This window comes from Leucoraja erinacea, unplaced genomic scaffold (genome assembly GCF_028641065.1).
Source record: "Leucoraja erinacea ecotype New England unplaced genomic scaffold, Leri_hhj_1 Leri_198S, whole genome shotgun sequence".
Lineage (NCBI taxonomy): Eukaryota > Metazoa > Chordata > Chondrichthyes > Rajiformes > Rajidae > Leucoraja > Leucoraja erinaceus.
In genome coordinates this window covers 65,001-86,094 of record NW_026576099.1, presented here as the reverse complement: position 1 = coordinate 86,094, position 21,094 = coordinate 65,001, and the positions used below count along the sequence as shown (strand labels likewise).

Here is a 21,094-nt window from a genome sequence, read left to right as displayed (position 1 = left end):
AATGACTCAGAAAACACTAAACAGTAATAATAATAAAACATTAATGATAAAACAACATTGGTCAAGCATGTGAACCAACAAAATACCAGATCAAAGGGAGGCTACAGATTAGTGGGTGTAGGATAGTGTTAGTGTGCCGGGGTCGGCACGGACCCGGTGGGCCGAAGGGCCTGTTTCCGCGCTGTATCTCTAAACTAAACTAAGCACGGAAGCAGAATCTTGCCATTCTGCCTATCGACTGCTCCCCCATTCAATCATGGCTGATCTATCTCTCCCTCCCTCCTAACCCCATTCTCCTGCCTTCTCCCCGTAACTCCTGACACCCGCACTAATCTAGAACCTATCTGTCTCTGCTTTAAAAATGCCCATTGACTTGGCCTCCACTGCCGTCTGTGGCAACGAATTCCTCACATTCACCACCCTCTAAATGAAGCCATTCCCCATCGTCTCCTTTCTAAATGTACGTCCTTTTATTCTGAGGCTGTGCCCTCTGGTTCTAGACTCTCCCACTAGTGGAAACATCCTCTCCTCATTCACTCTATCCAGGCCTTTCATTATTTGGTAGTTTCAATGAGACCCCCCCTCATTTTAATCCCCTCTCTCTGATTGTGGATGATCAGCCATGATCATATTGAACGGCCTGTGCTGGCTCGAAGGGCCGAATGGCCTACTCCTGCACCTATTTTCACATTTCTATAACAACTAACCTAGAGGGTAACATATAACTTCATATTCAGTAATAAGCTAGCTCCATATATACAAACACACAAGCGAAATATTTCACCAAGAACCCTAATTTGGCGTCAGAAAGATTGTAAATTGTCCCGAGTGTGTCGGATGGTGCTGGTGTACGGCGTAGACTCAGTGGGCTGAAGGGCCTGTCATCACCCTGGGATGTCAGGACTGTCTTATGAAGAAAGACTGGATAGACTTGGTTTATACTCTCTAGAGTTTAGGAGATTGAGAGGGGATCTTATAGAAACTTACAAAATTCTTAAGGGGTTGGACAGGCTAGATGCAGGAAGATTGTTCCCGATGTTAGGGAAGTCCAGAACAAGGGGGTCACAGCTTAAGGATAAGGGGGAAATCCTTTAAAACCGAGATGAGAAGAACTTTTTTCACACAGAGAGCGGTGAATCTCTGGAACTCTCTGCCACAGAGGGTAGTTGAGGCCACAGTTCATTGGCTATATTTAAGAGGGAGTTAGATGTGGCCCTTGTGGCTAAGGGGATCAGGGGGTATGGAGAGAAGGCAGGTACGGGATACTGAGTTGGATGATCAGCCATGATCATATTGAAGTGCGGTGCAGGCTCGAAGGGCCGAATGGCCTCTACTCCTGCACCTAATTTCTATGTTTCTATGTTTTCCTCCTTGTGGATGGTACACATAAATGCTGGAGAAACTCAGCGGGTGCAGCAGCATCTATGGAGCGAAGGAAATAGGTGACGTTTCGGGCCGAAATCCTTCTGGAAATAGGCAACGTTTCGGGCCGAAACCCTTCGGGTTTCAGCCCGAAACGTCACCTATTTCCTTCGCTCCATAGATGCTGCTGCACCCGCTGAGTTTCTCCAGCATTTTTGTCTACCTTCGATCTTCCAGCATCTGCAGTTCCTTCTTGAACACGTCCTCCTTGTGGATGTTCCTTGTTCTCACTGTGGCATGTTATTGTCCCTCTTCCCCCCCCCCCCCCCCCCCCCCCCCCCCCATCTCTGTCATGCAGGAATGGCCCCCGGCCAGCTGTACACCTACCCTGCCCGTCGCTGGAGGAAGAAGAGGAGAGCCCACCCGCCAGAAGACCCCCACCTCAGCTTCGCCGCCCTCAAGCCAGGTACCCGCGGGGCGCTGGGCAGCGCAGGGACGTGTTCAATGGGGCACTCGGGAAGAGACTCCGGCGCGGTGGCACAGCGGGTAGAGCTGCTGCCTCACAGCGCCAGGCACCCGGGTTCCATCCTGCCCACGGGTGCCGTCTGTACGGAGTTTGCACGTTCTCCCCGTGACCTGCGTGGGGGGTTTTCTCCGGGCGCTCCGGTTTCCTCCCGCACTCCAAAGACGTGCAGGTTTGTAGGTTAATTGGCTTTGGTAAAAATTGTAAATCGCCCCGAGTGTGTGTGTGGGATAGTGCTGGTGTCAATGTGGGCTGAAGGGCCAGTTTTGATGTTGTGTCTCTTAACGTGTAAAGTCTTAAGAGGTCTCACAGCACCAGAGGCCCGGGCTCGATCCTGACTACGGGCGCTGCGTATCCGCAGTTTATATGCTCTTCCTGTGACCGCTGATCGCTCCGGAAAGGTGGGAAAGTTCTTAAGGTGTTGGACAGGCTAGATGCAGGAAGATTGTTCCCGATGTTGGGGAAGTCCAGAACAAGGGGGGTCACACAGTTTAAGGATAAGAGGGAAATCTTTTAGGACCGAGATGAGAAAATCATTTTTTTTTCACACACAGAGAGTGGTGAATCTGTGGAATTCTCTGCCACAGAGGGTAGTTGAGGCCACACAGTTCGTTGGCTATATTTAAGAGGGAGTTAGATGTGGCCCTTGTGGCTAAAGGGATCAGGGGGTATGGAGAGAAGGCAGGGATGGGATACTGTCTCCGGATTTTTCCTTCGCTCCGTAGACGCTGCTGCACCCGCTGAGTTTCTCCAGGTTTTTTGTGTACCATGGGACACTGAGTTGGATGATGATATTGAATGGCGAATGGTGCAGGCTCGAAGGGCCGAATGGCCTCTACTCCTGCACCTATGGAGAGAAGGCAGGGATGGGATACTGAGTTGGATGATTTCGTTGTCTCTGTACTGCATTAAATGCATTTCGTTGTCTCTGTACTGTACACTGACAATGACAATTAAATTGAAACTGAATCTGAATCTGAATGATCAGCTATGATCAAATTGAATGGCGAATGGTGCAGGCTCGAGGGGCCGAATGGCCTCTACTCCTGCACCTATTGTCGATGTTTCTATGTTGCCGTGGCAGTCTCCCCCTCCCGCTCGGACGTTAACTGAGCAGAAAATGACTCGTGTTCCCTTCAATCTGCAGATCTGGATCTCGGGGTGAAGAAGGACAGCCTGTTGCCCCCCGACAGCAGCAGCCTGGAGGCCCTGCTACGCGGCGAGGCCCTGGACAAACAGCGGGGGCTCTCCGACCACAGGGACGACGACAGCCTGAATGACTACCCGGTGAACAACAGCAGGGCCCGCAAGGTGCGCTGGCTGCCTTTTACACCCTTCTGTTATTAGCTTGCTTCATTGGTTACATCGTTGTAACTGATTTAATTGGCAATTGCAACAGACACATGGTTAGGAAAGGATTGGAGGAATATGGGCCAAATGTGCAAAGATTCAGACTAGCTTGGGTGCCGGGTGTGGTGTGTCAGGGCGATGCGTGACCTTCGTAAGTGATAGGAGCAGAATTAGGCCATCAAGTCCCCTCCACCATTCAATCATGGCTGATCTATCTCTCCCTCCGAACCCCATTCTCCCCATAACCCCTGAAATCCGCACTAATCAAGAATCCATATCTATTTCTGCCTTAAAAATATCAATAGACAATAGGTGCAGGAGTAGAGGCCATACGGCCCTTCGAGCCAGCACCGCCATTCAATGTGATCATGGCTGATCATCCCCAATCAGTACCCCGTTCCTGCCTTCTCCCCATATCTCCTGACTCCGCTATCTTGAAGAGCCCTATCTAGCTCTCTCTTGAAAGTATCCAGAGAACCGGCCTCTGAGGCAGAGAATTCCACAGACTCGCAACTCTCTGTGAGAATTCCACAGACACGCCAATGAAATCCACAGATTCACCACCCACTGACAAAATAAATTCCTCCTCGACTCCTTCCTAAAGGAATGTCCTTTAATTCTGAGGTTGTGCCCTCTGGTCCTAGACTCTCCCACTAGTGGAAACATTCTCTCCACATCCACTCTATCCAGGCCTTTCACTATTCTGTACATTTCAATGAGGCCCCCCTTCCCATCATCCTTCTAAACTCCAGCGAGTGCAGGCCCAGCGCCGACAAACGCTCATCGTACGTTAGTTAACCCACTCATTCCTGGGATTGTTCTCGTAAACCTCTCCAGAGGAGGTCATCCATCCTCAATGAATGAATGAATGGATGAATGAAAACTTTATTGTCATTCAGATATACACCTAGACACAGTGCACCTTGAACGAAATTTCCTTGCATTTTACTCTCCAAAATCAGGTAATAGTTAAAAGTTCTAGGTGCGTCCATAAAAATGCCTCGTGTGCATGGTTCTGTAAAATAAATATGTATAAAAAGTTTTTAAAAAGTGTCGATATTTAAAAAGTTCTAGCCTCGGTTTTGTTGATTGTTCAATAATCTTATGGCCTGGGGGATGAAGCTGTTGCAGAACCTGGTTGTCCCGCTCTTCATGCTGCGGTACCTCCTCCCAGAGTTAAGCAGTGTGAACAGTCTATATTGTGGGTGTGTGGGGGCTCTGGTAATGCCCTTAGCTCTAATCAGACAGCGCTTGTACCCCATGTCCATGATGGAAGGAAGAGAAGTCCCCATGATTTTTTCCGCTGTCCTCGCCACTCTCTGAAGGCACTTCCAGTCCGCAGCTGTACAGCTGCCGCACCACGTAGAGATGCAGCTGGCCAGGACCGACTCAATTGTGCTTCTGTAGAAAGTGGCGAGGATGGGAGTGTGGAGGTGTAAACTTCTCAACCTGCGGAGGAAGTACAACCGCTGCTGTGCCCGTTTTGCCAGAGATGTAATGTTTGTGGACCAGGTTAAGGTGTCCGTTATATGCACCCCCAGAAACTTGATGCTTTTCACCTGCTCCACTGCTGAGTTGTTGATGCAAAGTGGAGTGTGACTGGGCTGAATTTTCCTTCTGAAATCGACGAATTATAGGGCGCAAAACTGATCACAATACTCCAAATGTGGCCTGACCAGCGCCTTATAGAGCCCCCGTATTATCCTGAAGTAAGAGCTACTAGACCGATTAAGACCTATTAGTCTGAAGAAGGGTCTCAACCCGAAACGTCACCCATTCCCACAACTTCTCCATCTACTAGAAGCCAAAGGAGGCCCCCCTCCCCCTCCACAACTTCCCCAGCCTGTACCCACTCCACCAGCTCACTATCCAGGGCATCAAAGCCAGACCTCTCTGGCGGGCCAAGCAGCATCTCTGGAGAAATGGAATAGATGACATCTTGGGTCGAGAGCCTTGTTTGGCTGAAGAAGGAACTCGAGCCGATAAACGTCACCCACTCCTTCTCTCCAGTCCCGCTGAGTTACTCCGGCGTTTTTGTGCCTATCCTCAGCATTACATCTCTGTGGTTTTGTGCTCACTGCCCTCTTGAAACAAATGCTAGCGTCGAGGAGTTTGCCTTCAAGCTAGATGCAGGAAAAATGTTCCCAATGTGGGGCGAGTCCAGAACCAGGGGCCACACACACACACAGTCTTAGAATAAAGGGGAGGCCATTTAAGACTGAGGTGAGAAAAAACTTTTTCACCCAGAGAGTTGTGTGAATTTGTGGAATTCCCTGCCACAGAGGGCAGTGGAGGCCAAGTCACTGGATGGATTTAAGAGAGAGTTAGATAGAGCTCTAGGGGCTAGTGGAGTCAAGGGATATGGGGAGAAGGCAGGCACGGGTTATTGATTGGGGACGATCAGCCATGATCACAATGAATGGCGAATGGTGCTGGCTCGAAGGGCCGAATGGCCTCCTCCTGCACCCGGTTTCTATGTTCCTCACTCTCGATTCTGCTTGCAGAGAATCCTCGATCCCGATGATTTCCTGGATGACCTGGACGACCAAGATTACGAGGAAGACATGCCGAAACGGCGCAGCAAAGGCCGGGCCAAGGCAAGCGGGAACTCCCAGTCACCAACGCTGCTGCACCCAATCTCCCCCATCATCCTCCCAAACCCACTCCTGCACTCTCCTCGTGGCCCATCTTGACACGGGGCCACTCGACATCACCCCAAGGGTTTCGGCCCGAAACGTTGCCTATTTCCTTCGCTCCGTAGATGCTGCTGCACCCGCTGAGTTTCTCCCGCATTTTTGTCTACCTTCGATTTTTCCAGCATCTGCCGTTCCTTCTTAAACACCTCATTGGAGAACTGTCTTCACTGGACTGTTTATGTTAATAAGCCATCGGATCAGAATTAGGCCATTCGGCCCATCAAGTCTGATTTCTGAGCTGAGTGAATGCCCATCTTTAGGCTGTGAAGATACAATGTGGAAACAGACCCTTCGGCCCAGCAAGTCCGTGCCGACCAGCGATCTCCCGTACACTCACACCATCCTACACACACACAAGGGACAAATTACAATGCACCGAAGCCAATTCACCTACAAACCTGTACGGGAGGAAATCAGATCACCCACACAGGTCACAGGGAGAACTCACACACAGCACCCGTAGTCAGGATCGAACCTGGGTCTCTGGCGCTGTGAGGGCAGCAACTCCACCCTTTCTCTATAAACTCCCCAGCTCATAGAAACATAGCAAATAGGTGCAGGAGTAAGCCATTCGGCCCTTCGAGCCTGCACCATTCGCCATTCAATATGATCATGGTTGATCATCCAACTCAGTATCCCATACCTGCCTTCTCTCCATACCCCCCTGATCCCTTTAGCCACAAGGGCCACATCTAACTCCCTCTTAAATATAGCCAATGAACTGTGTGGCCTCAACTACCTTCTGTGGCAGAGAATTCCACAGATTCACCACTCTCTGTGTGAAAAATGTTTTCCTCATCTCGGTCCTAAAAGATTTCCCCCTTATCCTTAAACTGTGTGGCCCCTTGTCCTGGACTTCCCCAACATCGGGAACAGTCTTCCTGCATCTAGCCTGTCCAACCCCTTAAGAATTTTGTAAGTTTCTATAAGATCCCCCCCTCAATCTTCTAAATTCTAGCGAGTACAAGCCGAGTCTATCCAGTCTTTCTTCATATGAAAGGTCCTGACATCCCAGGAATCAGTCTGGTGAACCTTCTCTGTACTCCCTCTATGGCAAGGATGTCTTTCCTCAGATTAGGAGACCAAAACTGTACGCAATACTCCAGGTGTGGTCTCACCAAGACCCTGTACAACTGCAGTAGAACCTCCCTGCTCCTAGACTCAAATCCTTTATGGCAAGAATGTCTTTCCTCAGATTAGGAGACCAAAACTTACATAGAAATTAGGTGCAGGAGTAGGCCATTCGGCCCTTCGAGCCTGCACCGCCATTCAATATGATCATGGCTGATCATCCAACTCAGTATCCCGTACCTGCCTTCTCTCCATACCCCCTGATCCCCTTAGCCACAAGTGCCACATCTAACTCCATCTTAAATATAGCCAATGAACTGGCCTCAACTACCCTCTGTGGCAGAGAGTTCCAGAGATTCACCACTCTCTGCCACAGAGGGTGGTGAAACTGTACGCAATACTCCAGGTGTGGTCCCACCAAGACCCTGTACAACTGCAGTAGAACCTCCCTGCTCCTAGACTCAAATCCTTTTGCTATGAATGCTGACATACCATTCCCTTTCTTAACTTCTGGCCTCTTTCTTCTACACCCATTGTCTCCCCATGACAGCTGCCTCTAAAGTATCTTCTCCAACTGTCTCTCTCCTGTTCAATGCTCCTTAAAAGCCACGCCGTTGAGCAAGCCTTCATCAGCCACCGTGCTACCTTGATGCGGGCCTCAGGGAATCGTACATTATTGAGGAGCCCTGTCTAAAAGCAGGCCTGCCTTCTCCCCCAGCCCTGAACTCACCGTGACTCCAATTCTTCTTCATCCTTATGCATAATTTAAAAATTAAAAGCCTCAGCAGTGAATCCCGAGAGTAGAGCTCTCTTAAGTTTGATTTAGGGCGGGTTGTCTGTAGGGATGGTTGAGAGCTTCAAGTCCCTTGGCCTTAGCATCACCAATAGACAATAGACAATAGGAGCAGAAGTAGAGGCCATTCGGCCCTTCGGGGCAGCACCGCTATTCAATGTGATCATGGCTGATCATCCAACTCAGTATCCCATCCCTGCCTTCTCTTCATACCCCCTGATCCCTTTAGCCACAAGGGCCACATCTAACTAAGTAAAAGAATATGTGTGTTATGATTGTGTTCCCCCGTTCCTGCCTTCTCCCCATAATCCCCTGACTCCGCTATCTTTAACATAGAAACATAGACAATAGGTGCAGGAGTAGAGGCCATTCGGCCCTTCGAGCCTGCACCATTCGCCATTCAATATGATCATGGCTGATCATCCAACTCAGTATCCCGTACCTGCCTTCTCTCCATACCTCCTGATCCCTTTAGCCACAAGGGTCACATCTAACTCCCTCTTAAATATAGCCAATGAACTGTGTGGCCTCAACTACCTTCTGCGGGAGAGAGTTCCAGACTCCCTGTGACCCCCTGACACCCTACAGCACGCGTAAACAAAGCTGTCAGCGGCACCTTGCCGCACGTGACAGTAATGAGCCTAAACGGAGTCTCTTGGTGCCGTGACAGGGTAAAGGTGTCGGCAGGAGCGCCCGGAAGAAAGCCATGGATGCCGCGGCCATCGAGGACCGAGAGAAGCCCTACGCCTGTGACAGTGAGTACCGAGTGCCACCCCGCCTGCCCGCACTGCAGACTGTCAACCTCTGCCTCCTCCCTCACGCTCTCTCTCTCTCTCCCCCCCCCCCCCTCCCCTCGCTATCCTGCCCCCTCTCCATCACCTCACTCTCGGCCGCCACCCCTCCCCTCATCCCAATTCTGTTTCCCTTTCTCTCTCGTCTCCCCGTTCATCGTCCCCTCGATGCCTCTCCTCCCCCCCTCACCCACCCCAGTTCATTTACCCCCCCCCCCCCCCCCCCCCACCCTTCTTGTCTCCCCATTATCCTTCCCATCCCACCTCCTCCTCCCTCCCGTCCCATGAATGAATGAATGAAAACTTTATTGTCATTCAGATATACACCTAGACACACACAGTGCACCTTGAACGAAATTTCGTTGCATTTTACTCTCCAAAATCAGTTAAAAGTTAAAAGTTCCAGGTGCGTCCATAAAAATGCGTCATGCGCATGGTTCTGTAAAATAAATATATATTAAAAAGTTTTTAAAAGTGACGATATTTAAAAAGTTCTAGCCTCGGTTTTTTTGATTGTTCAGTAATCTTATGGCCTGGGGGATGAAGCTGTTGCAGAACCTGGTTGTCCGCTCTTCATGCTGCGGTACCTCCTCCCAGAGTTAAGCAGTATGAACAGTCCAAATTGTGGGTGTGTGGGGGCTCTGATAATGCCCTTAGCTCTAATCAGACAGCGCTTGTACCCCATGTCCATGATGGAAGGAAGAGAAGTCCCAGTGATTTTTTCCATCCCCTCTGCCCCAATACCTCCCCCCCTCCTCTCTGCTCCTTTACCCACCACCTTCCCTGTACCTCCACCCCCTTCACAAACCTCACCCCCTTTCCCCCTTCCTTGTTTCCTCTCTACACCCCCTCCCTTGCCCAGCCCTGGTACCTGCCCCTGTACCCCCTTTCCCCCGTGCTCCCCTTCTTGTTCCCCTTCCCCACACCTGCCCCTGTGTGTTTCCTCCTCCTTATATCCCCTTCCCAACGCCCCTTGTCCCCCCCCCCCCCCACCTTGTTTCCCCCCCCCCCCCCGGCATGAGGAACATGGTGTCAGCCCCGAGACGTGGCACTGAGCAGCTCGTGCCAGGGGCAGGAACTTTGTCGTGGCGTGCCTGTTTGAGGCCCCCAGGCTGGTGGTGAACGGCAGCTGCTTGGCGCTCTGCGATTGCTCCCCCGCTGCTGTGTAAGGTCCCGGCATTGACGGAGGGGGGGAGGGGGGAGGGGTGCATGCGTGTATGTAAGTACGCACATTTCATTTATATAGCACCTTTAAATCAACTCACGTTGAACCCAGAGTGCTTTACATAAATAAATAATTAAGTATCCGTACATCCGTAGAAAAACTAATAAAGAAAAGAAAAATGACATTATAGAATTCAACAAGAACGTCCCCCCCCCCCCCCGGGGCCTCGCATTTTGCGTGGGTAGTTTACAACCCGGCATTGTGAGCGTTGAATGAACCAGTTTTAGGCCTCATAGTGCCAGACATCTGGGTGTGATCCCATCCCTGGCTGCTGTGTGTGCGTGCGCGTGTGTGTTTGTGTTTTTCCCCCCCCTTCTCCATGTGAACGAGTACATTTTTTCTCCGGGTGCTCCAGTCTCCTCTTGCATCCTGGTTTGTAGGTTAATTGGCTTCTGTAAATTGCCCCCCCAGAGTGAAGGGAGTGGGTGAGAAAGCGCGGCAACATAGAACGGGCCGAAGGGCCTCTCTCCATGCTGGATCTCTAAGCTAAACCTACACGGTGAGCCCCGGTCAATTGTTCATTGTGCCAAGCAGGTGGGCAGGGGGGGTCGAACCGGCAACACTCAGGCCCCTTTCCACGCAGCAGTGCCAAGCCCCCCGTCCTGAGAATGAGTCACCGAACATTTGATCCTTCCGTGACTCCAGATCACAAATGACGAGTCCCAAGGCAGCGACATTGAGTTTACCCATGCAATGATTAACAGCGAGCTATTGGCACAGGCATGCCTTGTGCAAAGCTTGTAGGTTCATTGGTTTCAGTAGAAACATAGAAACATAGAAATTAGGTGCAGGAGTAGGCCATTCGGCCCTTCGAGCCTGCACCGCCATTCAATATGATCATGGCTGATCATCCAACTCAGTATCCCGTACCTGCCTTCTCTCCATACCCCCTGATCCCCTTAGCCACAAGGGCCACATCTAACTCCCTCTTAAATATAGCCAATGAACTGTGTGGCCTCAACTACCCTCTGTGGCAGAGAGTTCCAGAGATTCACCACTCTCTGCGTGAAAAAAGTTCTTCTCATCTCGGTTTTAAAGGATTTCCCCTTATCCTTAAGCTGTGACCCCTTGTCCTGGACTTCCCTAACATCGGGAACAATCTTCCTGCATCTAGCCTGTCCAACCCCTTAAGAATTTTGTAAGTTTCTATAAGATCCCCTCTCAATCTCCTAAATTCTAGAGAGTATAAACCAAGTCTATCCAGTCTTTCTTCATAAGACAGTCCTGACATCCCAGGAATCAGTCTGGTGAACCGTCTCTGCACTCCCTCTATGGCAATAATGTCCTTCCTCAGATTTGGAGACCAAAACTGTACACAATACTCCAGGTGTGGTCTCACCAAGACCCTGTACAACTGCAGTAGAACCTCCCTGCTCCTATACTCAAATCCTTTTGCAATGAAAGCTAACATACCATTCGCTTTCTTTAGTTGACCTACAAACCCGCACTGGCACGTCTTTGCAGCGTGGGAGGAAACCGGAGCACCCGGAGGAAACCCACGTGGTCACAGGGAGAACGTGCAAACTCCGCACAGCCGTAGTCAGGATCGGACCCGGGTCTCTGGCGCTGTGAGGCAGCAACTCCCCCTGTTGTTACCTGGGTCCTTTTATTTTGTAAACCAGCATCTGCAGTTCCTTGTCAATACTTATAACAAATATTGGCTACATCATTGCTTTTGGCCGTGGGCAGTAAGCGGTTGTTTTAATCCCCCAACAGGCTGTCGCCCGTTTAGCTCGGTCTGCCAAGGCCTGCTGTATATCTCCAGGTTGCCAACCATTCCGATTCCCCTGCCCATTCCCACACCGCCCTCTCCGTCCTGGGCCTCCTCCATTGGCAGAGTGAGGCCACACAAATAATGAGCAGCACCTCATTATTACACAATAGACAACAGGTGCAGGAGTAGAGGCCATTTGGCCCTTCGAGCCTGCACCGCCATTCAATGTGATCATCCCCAATCAGTACCCCGTTCCTGCCTTCTCCCCATATCCCCTGACTCCGCTATCTTGAAGAGCCCTATCTAGCTCTCTCTTGAAAGTATCCAGAGAACCTGCCTCCACCGCCCTCTGAGGCAGAGAATTCCACAGACTCACAACTCTCTGTGAGAATTCCACAGACTCGCCACTCTCCTTGTGAGCTTTATCTCCGACCTTTCCCCTTCCCCTCCCTCCACAATCAGTACCCCGTTCCTGCCTTCTCCCCATGTCCCCTGACTCCGCTATCTTTAAGAGCCCTATCTAACTCAGATACTCTAGCAGCGTAATCAGGGATTAATCTCACCCCCGGTCACCCCCTCTTCTCCCCTCTCCCATCGGGCAAGAGGTACAGAAGTGTGAAAATGCACGCACACACACACACCTCCAGATTCAGGGGCAGTTTCTTCCCGGCTGTTATCAGGCAACTGAACCATCCTACCACAAGCAGAGAGCGGTCCTGAGCTCCCATCTACCAGACTATCTAATGGATTTTGCTGGACATTGTTCAAGTCAAGTCAAGTCTATTGGTCACATACACATACGAGATGTGCAGTGAAATGAAAAGTGGCGATGCTCACGGACTTTGTGCAAAAAGACAAACAAACAACCAAACAAACTACAAACAGAAAGTAACGATCACATATTCTTTTACATATTAAATATTGTGGGCAGAAGGAAAAAGAAAAAAACAGCGATTTTAAAACAAAAGCAGTAGATCGGTTCAATAAAGTTAATCCCTGGTGAGATGGGAATTTAGAGTCCGAATTGCCTCTGGGAAGAAACTCCTTCTCATCCTCTCCGTTCTCACCGCATGGCAACGGAGGCGTTTGCCTGACTGTAGCAGCTGGAACAGTCCGTTGCAGGGGTGGAAGGGGTCCCCCATGATCCTGTTGGCTCTGGGGTTGCACCTCCTGATGTATAGTTCCTGCAGGGGGGCGAGTGAAGTTCCCATAGTGCGTTCGGCCGAACGCACTACTCTCTGCAGAGCCTTCTTGTCCTGGGCAGAGCAGTTCCCATTTTGTTGCACTAAACGTTACTCCCAGTATCCTGTATCTGTACACTGTGGACGGCTCGATTGTAATCATGTGTTGTCTTTCCGCTGACTGGTTAGCGCGCAACAAAAGCTTCTCACCGTACCTCGGTACACGGGACAGTAAACACTAAACTATTAACGTCACGTTTACCGAACTGCAGTGAAAAGCTCTGATTTTGCTCGCTATCCAAACCAGCCAGTTGTACCATACATAGATGCAGAACGTTCAAACACAAGTATGATAGGCTTAGCAAGGGGGGGAGATACAGAGTGCAGAATATAGTTCTCAGCATCGTAGAGCATCAGTTCCACAGACAAAGTCCAATGTCCACAATGGGGTAGAGGTGAATGGGACAGTACCCTAGCTTACGGAAGGGCCGTTCAGAAGCCTGATGGGAACTCTACTGCAGTTGTACAGGGTCTTGGTGAGACCACACCTGGAGTATTGCGTACAGTTTTGGTCTCCAAACCTGAGGAAGGACATTATTGCCATAGAGGGAGTGCAGAGACGGTTCACCAGACTGATTCTTGGGATGTCAGGACTGTCTTATGAAGAAAGACTGGATAGACTTGGTTTATACTCTCTAGAATTTAGGAGATTGAGGGGGGGATCTTATAGAAACTTACAAAATTCTTAAGGGGTTGGACAGGCTAGATGCAGGAAGATTGCTCCCGCTGTTAGGGAAGTCCAGGACAAGGGGTCACAGCTTAAGGAAAAGGGGGGAAATCCTTTAAAACCGAGATGAGAAGAACTTTTATCACACAGAGAGTGGTGAATCTCTGGAACTCTCTGCCACAGAGGGTAGTTGAGGCCACAGTTCATTGGCTATATTTAAGAGGGAGTTAGATGTGGCCCTTGTGGCTAAGGGGATCAGGGGGTATGGATTCAGATTCAATTTTAATTGTCATTGTCAGTGTACAGTACAGAGACAACGAAATGCATTGAGAGAAGGCAGGTACGGGATACTGAGTTGGATGATCAGCCATGATCATATTGAATGGCGGTGCAGGCTCGAAGGGCCGAATGGCCTACTCCTGCACCTAATTTCTATGTTTCTAAGAGGGGAAGAAGCTGTTCCTGAGTCTTGGGCTAACATGATATTGTATCGGTGAGTTAGTCGGCATGGTGGCATGACTTCCTATTCCACCTTTCCCCCCCCCCCCCTCCTTTCCATCCCTCCCCCTCCTTTGCAGCAATTTATTCTGACTCTTGCCTCTTGTAGTAACGAGATTAGTAATTTGCACCTGTTCTTTTAAGATCTTTTCACTCTCTTTGTCTTCTCTGTTGCAGATAGATGCAAACAAAAGCATAACTCCAAACCTTCTGAACGAGGTATTCTGGAGCTTCTTGCTGTTCCTCCTCGGCCTGTGTTTCTTCCCTCTGCCTGTGCCTTTCTCTGTCCCTGCTTTGTTTTGTATGTGTGGTGGAGGGGTGGATGGGTGGGTGGTGGAGGGGGGAGTCCTGTGGTGGAGTTTAGAGATACAGCGCGGAAACAAGCCGGTACGCAGACAGACCAACGCTGCCTGTCCCGCTGAGTTACTCCAGCACTTTGTGTCTTATCTTCGGTGTAAACCAGCATCTGCAGTTCCTTCCTGCACATTTTGTCTGCCCTTGTAGACTGGGCTCCCTTAATCAATAGTCAATAGTCAATTTAATTGTCATTTGTACCCCTGGAGGTCCAAACGAAATGCCGTTTCTGCAGCCATACATTACACACAAATAGACCCCAGACACAACATAATTTACATTTTACATAAACATCCATCACATTGCTGTGATGGAAGGCCAAAAAAAACTTATCTCTCCACTGCACTCTCCCCCATAAAAGGGCAAACTATTGTCCAGCACCAGTCCTCATAGACTGAGCATCCTTGCCTTTAGTTAAACTAATAGACAATATCTACCCAAATAGATTAGAAACATAGACAATAGGTGCAGGAGTAGAGGCCATTCGGCCCTTCGAGCCTGCACTATTCGCCATTCAATATGATCATGGTAGATCATCCAACACAGTATCCCATCCCTGCCTTCTCTCCATACCCCCTGATCCATTTAGCCACAAGGGCCACATCTAACTCCCTCTTAAATATGGCCAATGAACTGTGTGGCCTCAACTACCTTCTGTGGCAGAGAATTCCACAGATTCACCACTCTCTGTGTGAATTTTTTTTTTCTCATCTCGGTCCTAAAAGACTTCCCCCTTATCCTTAAACTGTGTGTGGCCCCTTGTTGTGGCCAACATGCCATTCGCTTTCTTCACTGCCTGCTTGTACCTGCATGCTTACTTTCACAGAGAATTCCACAGACTCACAACTCTCTGTGAGACAAAAGTGTTTCCTCGTCTCCGTTCTAAATGGCTTACCCCTTATTCTTAAACTCCGTGTGTGCGTGGCCCCTGGTTCTGGACTCCCCCCCCCCCCCCCCCCCCCCCCCAACGTCGGGAACATGTTTCCTGCCTCTAGCATGTCCAAACCCTTAACAACACGCTTGAAGAAACTCTGCCAACTTGGCCTACCCGCCCAGCGCAGAAGGCAAATAGCAGAATGTCGAATATACAACAAGTGTGAACATTGTTACACTATCAATTCTGCCTGCATCTTACTGTGGCTGGAGTTGTATACATGGACATGTGGGACAGACAGTGAGTGAATGTGGGATGACATCAAGTGCTGGCCAGGCTTGTGTGTTAGAAACATAGAAATAGGTGCAGGATGAGGCCATTCGGCCCTTCGAGCCAGCACCCGCAAAGTTGCCAAGACCAAGGGCAGGGAATCCGTACGTAGGGGGGGGGGGGGGGGGGGGTGATTCACAGAGTCATACAAATCCGACGTTCTACTGCAGTTTAAGGGTTTGGTGAAACCAACCTGGAGCATTGCGTACATCTATGATCTCCACTGAGAGACATTTCTTGCCATACAATTTGACTCAGGAGCAGGGAGGTTCTACTGCAGTTGTACAGGGTCTTGGTGAGACCACACCTGGAGTATTGCGCACAGTTTTGGTCTCCAAATCTGAGGAAGGACATTATTGCCATAGAGGGAGTGCAGAGTCGGTTCACCAGACTGATTCCTGGGATGGCAGGACTGTCTTATGAAGAAAGACTGGATAGACTTGGTTTATACTCTCTAGAATTTAGGAGATTGAGGGGGGGATCTTATAGAAACTTACAAAATTCTTAAGGGGTTGGACAGGCTAGATGCAGGAAGATTGTTCCCGATGTTAGGGAAGTCCAGGACAAGGGGTCACAGCTTAAGGATAAGGGGGAAATCCTTTAAAACCGAGGTGAGAAGAACTTTTTTCACACAGAGAGTGGTGAATCTCTGGAACTCTCTGCCACAGAGGGTAGTTGAGGCCACACAGTTCATTGGCTATATTTAAGAGGGAGTTAGATGTGGCCCTTGTGGCTAAAGGGATCAGTGGGTATGGAGAGAAGGCAGGTACGGGATACTGAGTTGGATGATCAGCCATGATCATATTGAATGGCGAATGGTGCAGGCTCGAAGGGCCGAATGGCCTCTACTCCTGCACCTAATTTCTATGTTTCTAACACGGTGAGAGGCCCTTCAACCCAACCTGTCCATTCCGACCAAGATTCCCCCATCTACGCTAGTCCCGTTTGGCCCATATCCCCCCTCGTGATTTTGTACATCTCTGTAAGATCGCCCCTCATCCTCCCGCGCTCCAAAGATTAAAGGCCCAGCCTGCCGCAAAGTGCCTGCTGATTTAACCTCTCTGTGGTGGTTCTACCCCTGCAAGATCCTGATGGAGCCTCTCGTGTGGTCGGAAGAGGAGAATCCCGCTGCTCCGAGATCGTCCCTTCCCCTTCCCCAACAGCCATGGCGTCTCCCCAAGAAGCTAAAGGAAACACCCCACCCTCCACAACTTCCCCAGCCTCTACCCCACCCCACCAGCTCACTATCTGGGAGACCGAAGCCAGATATCTCTTGCGGGCCAGGCAGCATCTCTGGAGAAAAGGAATAGGTGACACTTTGGGTCGAGACCCTTGTCCGTCTGAAGAAGGGCCTCGACCCGAAACGTCGCCCCATTCCTTCTCCCCAGCGATGCTGCCCGTCCCGCTGAGTTACTCCAGCATCTAGTGTCGACACTGTTAGGAATAGCCTCATTGAAATGTAGAATAATGAAAGGCCAGGGTAGAGTGGATGTGGAGAGGATGTTTCCACTGGTGGGAGAGTACAGGACCAGAGGGCACAGCCTCAGAATTAAAGGACGTTCCTTTTAGGAAGGAGATGAGGAGAAATGTCTTTAGTCAGAGGGTGGCGAATCTGTGGAATTCTTTGCCACTGAAGGCTGTGGAGGTCACAAGTCAGTGGACATTTTTAAGGCAGAGATAGGCATGATTGAATGTGGCTAAGGGGATTGAATGTGGCTAAGGGGATCAGGGGGTATGGAGAGAAGGCAGGTACGGGATACTGAGTTGGATGATCAGCCATGATCATATTGAATGGCGGTGCAGGCTCGAAGGGCCGAATGGCCTACTCCTGCACCTAATTTCTATGTTTCTATGTTTCTATAGATAGATTCTTGATTAGTACGGGTGTCAGGGGTTACGGGGAGAAGGCAGGAGAATGGGGTTAGGAGGGAGAGAGAGATAGATCAGCCATGATTGAATGGCGGAGTAGACTGGATGGGCCGAATGGTCTACAACTCCGCTCCTATCACTTATGAACTTATGAATCAAGATGGCTTGAAACAAAATGCCCGCAAAGTGATGGCGTCTTAATTTGAGGACAAGACATTTGCGTGCAGTTTTGGACGCCGTTAACCGAACTCCAAAAGGTGTACAGGTTTGTAGGTTAAGTGGCTTTTAATGAAATTGTAAATTGTACCAAGTGTGTTGAGATAGTGTCAGTGTGCGGGGATTTCTGGTCGGCACCAACTCGATGGGCCGAATGGGCCCCGTTTCCGCGCTGTGTGTCTAAAACTAAAAACGTCACTAAAAGTGGGTCTGTGGGGAGGGGGGCAGAACAGGGGGCTGCATTAAAAACAGAAAAGCAGACTATTATCTAAATGGTGGCCGATTGGGAAAGGGGGAGATGCAGCGAGACCTGGGTGTCATGGTACACCAGTCATTGAAGGTAGGCATGCAGGTGCAGCAGGCAGTAAAGAAAGCGAATGGTATGTTAGCTTGCATTGCAAAAGGATTTGAGTCTAGGAGCAGGGAGGTTCTACTGCAGTTGTACAGGGTCTTGGTGAGACCACACCTGGAGTATTGTGTACAGTTTTGGTCTCCTAATCTGAGGAAAGACATTCTTGCCATAGGGGGAGTGCAGAGAAGGTTCACCAGACTGATTCCTGGGATGTCAGGACTTTCATATGAAGAAAGACTGGATAGACTCGGCTTGTACTCGCTAGAATTTAGAAGATTGAGGGAGGGATCTTATAGAAACTTACAAAATTCTTAAGGGGTTGGACAGGCTAGATGCAGGAAGATTGTTCCCGATGTTAGGGAAGTCCAGGACAAGGGGTCACAGCTTAAGGATAAAGGGGAAATCCTTTAAAACCAAGATGAGGAGAACTTTTTTCACACAGAGAGTGGTGAATCTCTGGAACTCTCTGCCACAGAGGGTAGTTGAGGCCAGTTCATTGGCTATATTTAAGAGGCAGTTAGATGTGGCCCTTGTGGCTAAGGGGATCAGGGGGTATGGAGAGAAGGCAGGTACGGGATACTGAGTTGGATGATCAGCCATGATCATATTGAATGGCGGTGCAGGCTCGAAGGGCCGAATGGCCTCTACTCCTGCACCTAATTTCTATGTCTATGTTTCTATGTCTATGTCTATGGAGGTGCAATGGTAGAGTCGCTGGGACTGGGGAGAAGGAAGAAATGGTCACGTGATGGACCTCTGGAGAGAGGAGAGCTGACTGGCGATGTAGGCCCTTTAAGATGGAGGTGAGGAGGAACCACTTCAGTCGGAGGGTATTTAATCCATTGTCACAGAGGGCTGTGGAGGCCAAGGCAGTGGGTATTTTTACGGCAGAGGGGGACAAGTTCTTGATCAGATCGGGTGTCAGGGGGTCTTGCGGAGAAGGCAGGGGGGTGGGAGCAGGAGGCAGCGGTGATTGAATGGATGGGCCGAATGGCCTAATTCTACCCCCTATAAACCTGCGAGCCTGCAGCGTGGCCTTGAGAGGAGAAGGTGGTCTGGGGGAGCGGCTGTTTTTGCAAAGAAACGATGTGAAGGAGAATGAAAATATGAACAGGCGACGTAACTAAGATTCAGATTCAATTTAATTGTCATTGTCAGTGTACAGTACAGAGACAACGAAATGCATTAAGGACTTGAGAAGGAGCAAAGATGGCCGACACGCTCCTAGCTCGCTTTGTTCCAGCCTCGTGCGCGGGGAGGGGGTCCGTGGTCGCGACCGTCAATCGTGGAGCATGCCCGCCCGTGGTGGTCTCGGCCGCTAACAACCCCGGCACACGGCCAGCCCAGGGTTTCAAGTCGGGCTGTAGAAATAATGAAATTTCTTTCTTGTTTCTCCATTCCTTCCCCCCCTCCCTCTGTCCACACCCGCCCCCATGGCAGTCTGTGGCAAGCGTTACAAGAACCGCCCGGGCCTGAGCTACCACTACGCACATTCCCACTTGGCCGACGAGGAGGGCGATGACGACAAAGACCTGGACCCTCCCGTGCCTGTATCGCATCGGCGAGAGGAACGTAAGTGTGCGTGGATCCACTTTTTCTCATTTTTGGGGGGGGTTGGCGGTTGATGGGGGGGGGGGGGGGGACTCGTGTTTAGTTGTGACTCGTGTTTAGTTTAGAGATGCAGCGCGGAAACAGGCCCTTCGGCCCATCGAGTCCGCGCCGACCTGCGATCGCCCCGAACACTAACACCATCCTACACACACACACACACTAGGGATAATAGAAACATAGAAATTAGGTGCAGGAGTAGAGGCCATTCGGTCCTTCGAGCCTGCACCGCCATTCAATATGATCATGGCTGATCATCCAACTCAGTATCCCGTACCTGCCTTCTCTCCATACCCCCTGATCCCCTTAGCCACAAGGGCCACATCTAACTCCCTCTTAAATATAGCCAATGAACTGTGTGGTCTCAGCTACCTTCTGTGGCAGAGAATTCCAGAGATTCACCACTCTCTGCGTGAAAAAAGTTCTTCTCATCTCGGTTTTAAAGGATTTCCCCTTTATCCTTAAGCTGTCACCCCTTGTCCTGGACTTCCCCAACATCGGGAACAATCTTCCTGCATCCAGCCTGTCCAACCCCTTAAGAATTTTGTAAGTTTGGCACTGACACCAAACCATTTGACCTACAAACCACGATGTCTTTGGGGTGTGGGAGGAATCCAGAGGAAACGCAGGTCATCACGGGGAGAACGTACAAACGGATGTTCCCATCGGAGGTCAGGATGGAACTCGGGTCTCTGGCGCTGTGTATTATCGATTGGGGACGAGGGGATCGAAGGCTTCGTGGCCAGGTTTGAGGATGATACGAAAAATAGGTGGATGGGGCAGGAAGTGCGGAGAAAGCAGGGCCTCTGCAGACGGACTTGGACAGGTTGAGAAAAGTGGAGGATGGAATCTGGTGCACCAAAGTGTGGAGCCATGCATTTTTGGCATTAGGCATAAAGGCGTAGACTAGTTTCTAAATAGGGAGAGAATCTGGAAATCAGAGGTGCAAAAGGACTTGTGAGTGCTGGTGCAGGTTGCCCCAAAATAGTTCATTTGCAGGTCGAATTGGTAGTGAAGAAGGCAAACTCAATGCTAGCAATGAGGAATCGAATATAGGAGCAAACTGCAGTTGTACAGAGCCCTAGTGAGAGCACACCTGGAGTATTGTGTGCAGTTGTGGTACCCTAATTTGAGGAAGGGACATTCTTGCTAGTGAGGGAGCCCAGCGTAGGTTCACCAGGTTAATTCCCGGGATGGCGGGACTGTCATATGCTGAGAGAATGGAGCGGCTGTGGGCTTGTACACTCTGTGGAGTTTGGAAGGATGACAGGATATCTCATTGAAACATATAAGATTGTTCAGGGCTTGGACACGCTAGAGGCAGGAAACATGTTCCTGATGTTAGGGGAGTCCAGACCCAGGGGCCACACAGTTTAAGAATAAGGGGTAAACCATTTAGAACGGAAACCCCTTATGCTTAAACTGTGTGTGTGTGTGGCCCCTGGTTCTGGACTCCCCCAACATCGGGAACATGTTTCCTGCCTCTAGCGTGTCCAAACCCTTAACAGTCTTATATGTTTCAATGAGATCTCCTCTCATCCTTTTAAACTCCAGAGTGTA

At 50.1% G+C, this 21,094-nt stretch overlaps 1 protein-coding gene across 1 annotated transcript in view; it reads left to right on the top strand.

Annotated features, from left to right (window-relative positions):
- The first annotated feature begins 1,722 nt into the window (after window positions 1-1,722).
- LOC129716270 (zinc finger protein ubi-d4-like) overlaps window positions 1,723-21,094 on the top strand; it is a 29,618-nt gene continuing 10,246 nt past the window's right edge. The window contains 5 exon segments of the mRNA XM_055666144.1: window positions 1,723-1,828; window positions 3,033-3,196; window positions 5,740-5,832; window positions 8,466-8,550; window positions 19,367-19,498. Of these exon segments, the coding sequence (XP_055522119.1) occupies window positions 1,723-1,828; window positions 3,033-3,196; window positions 5,740-5,832; window positions 8,466-8,550; window positions 19,367-19,498 (580 nt within the window).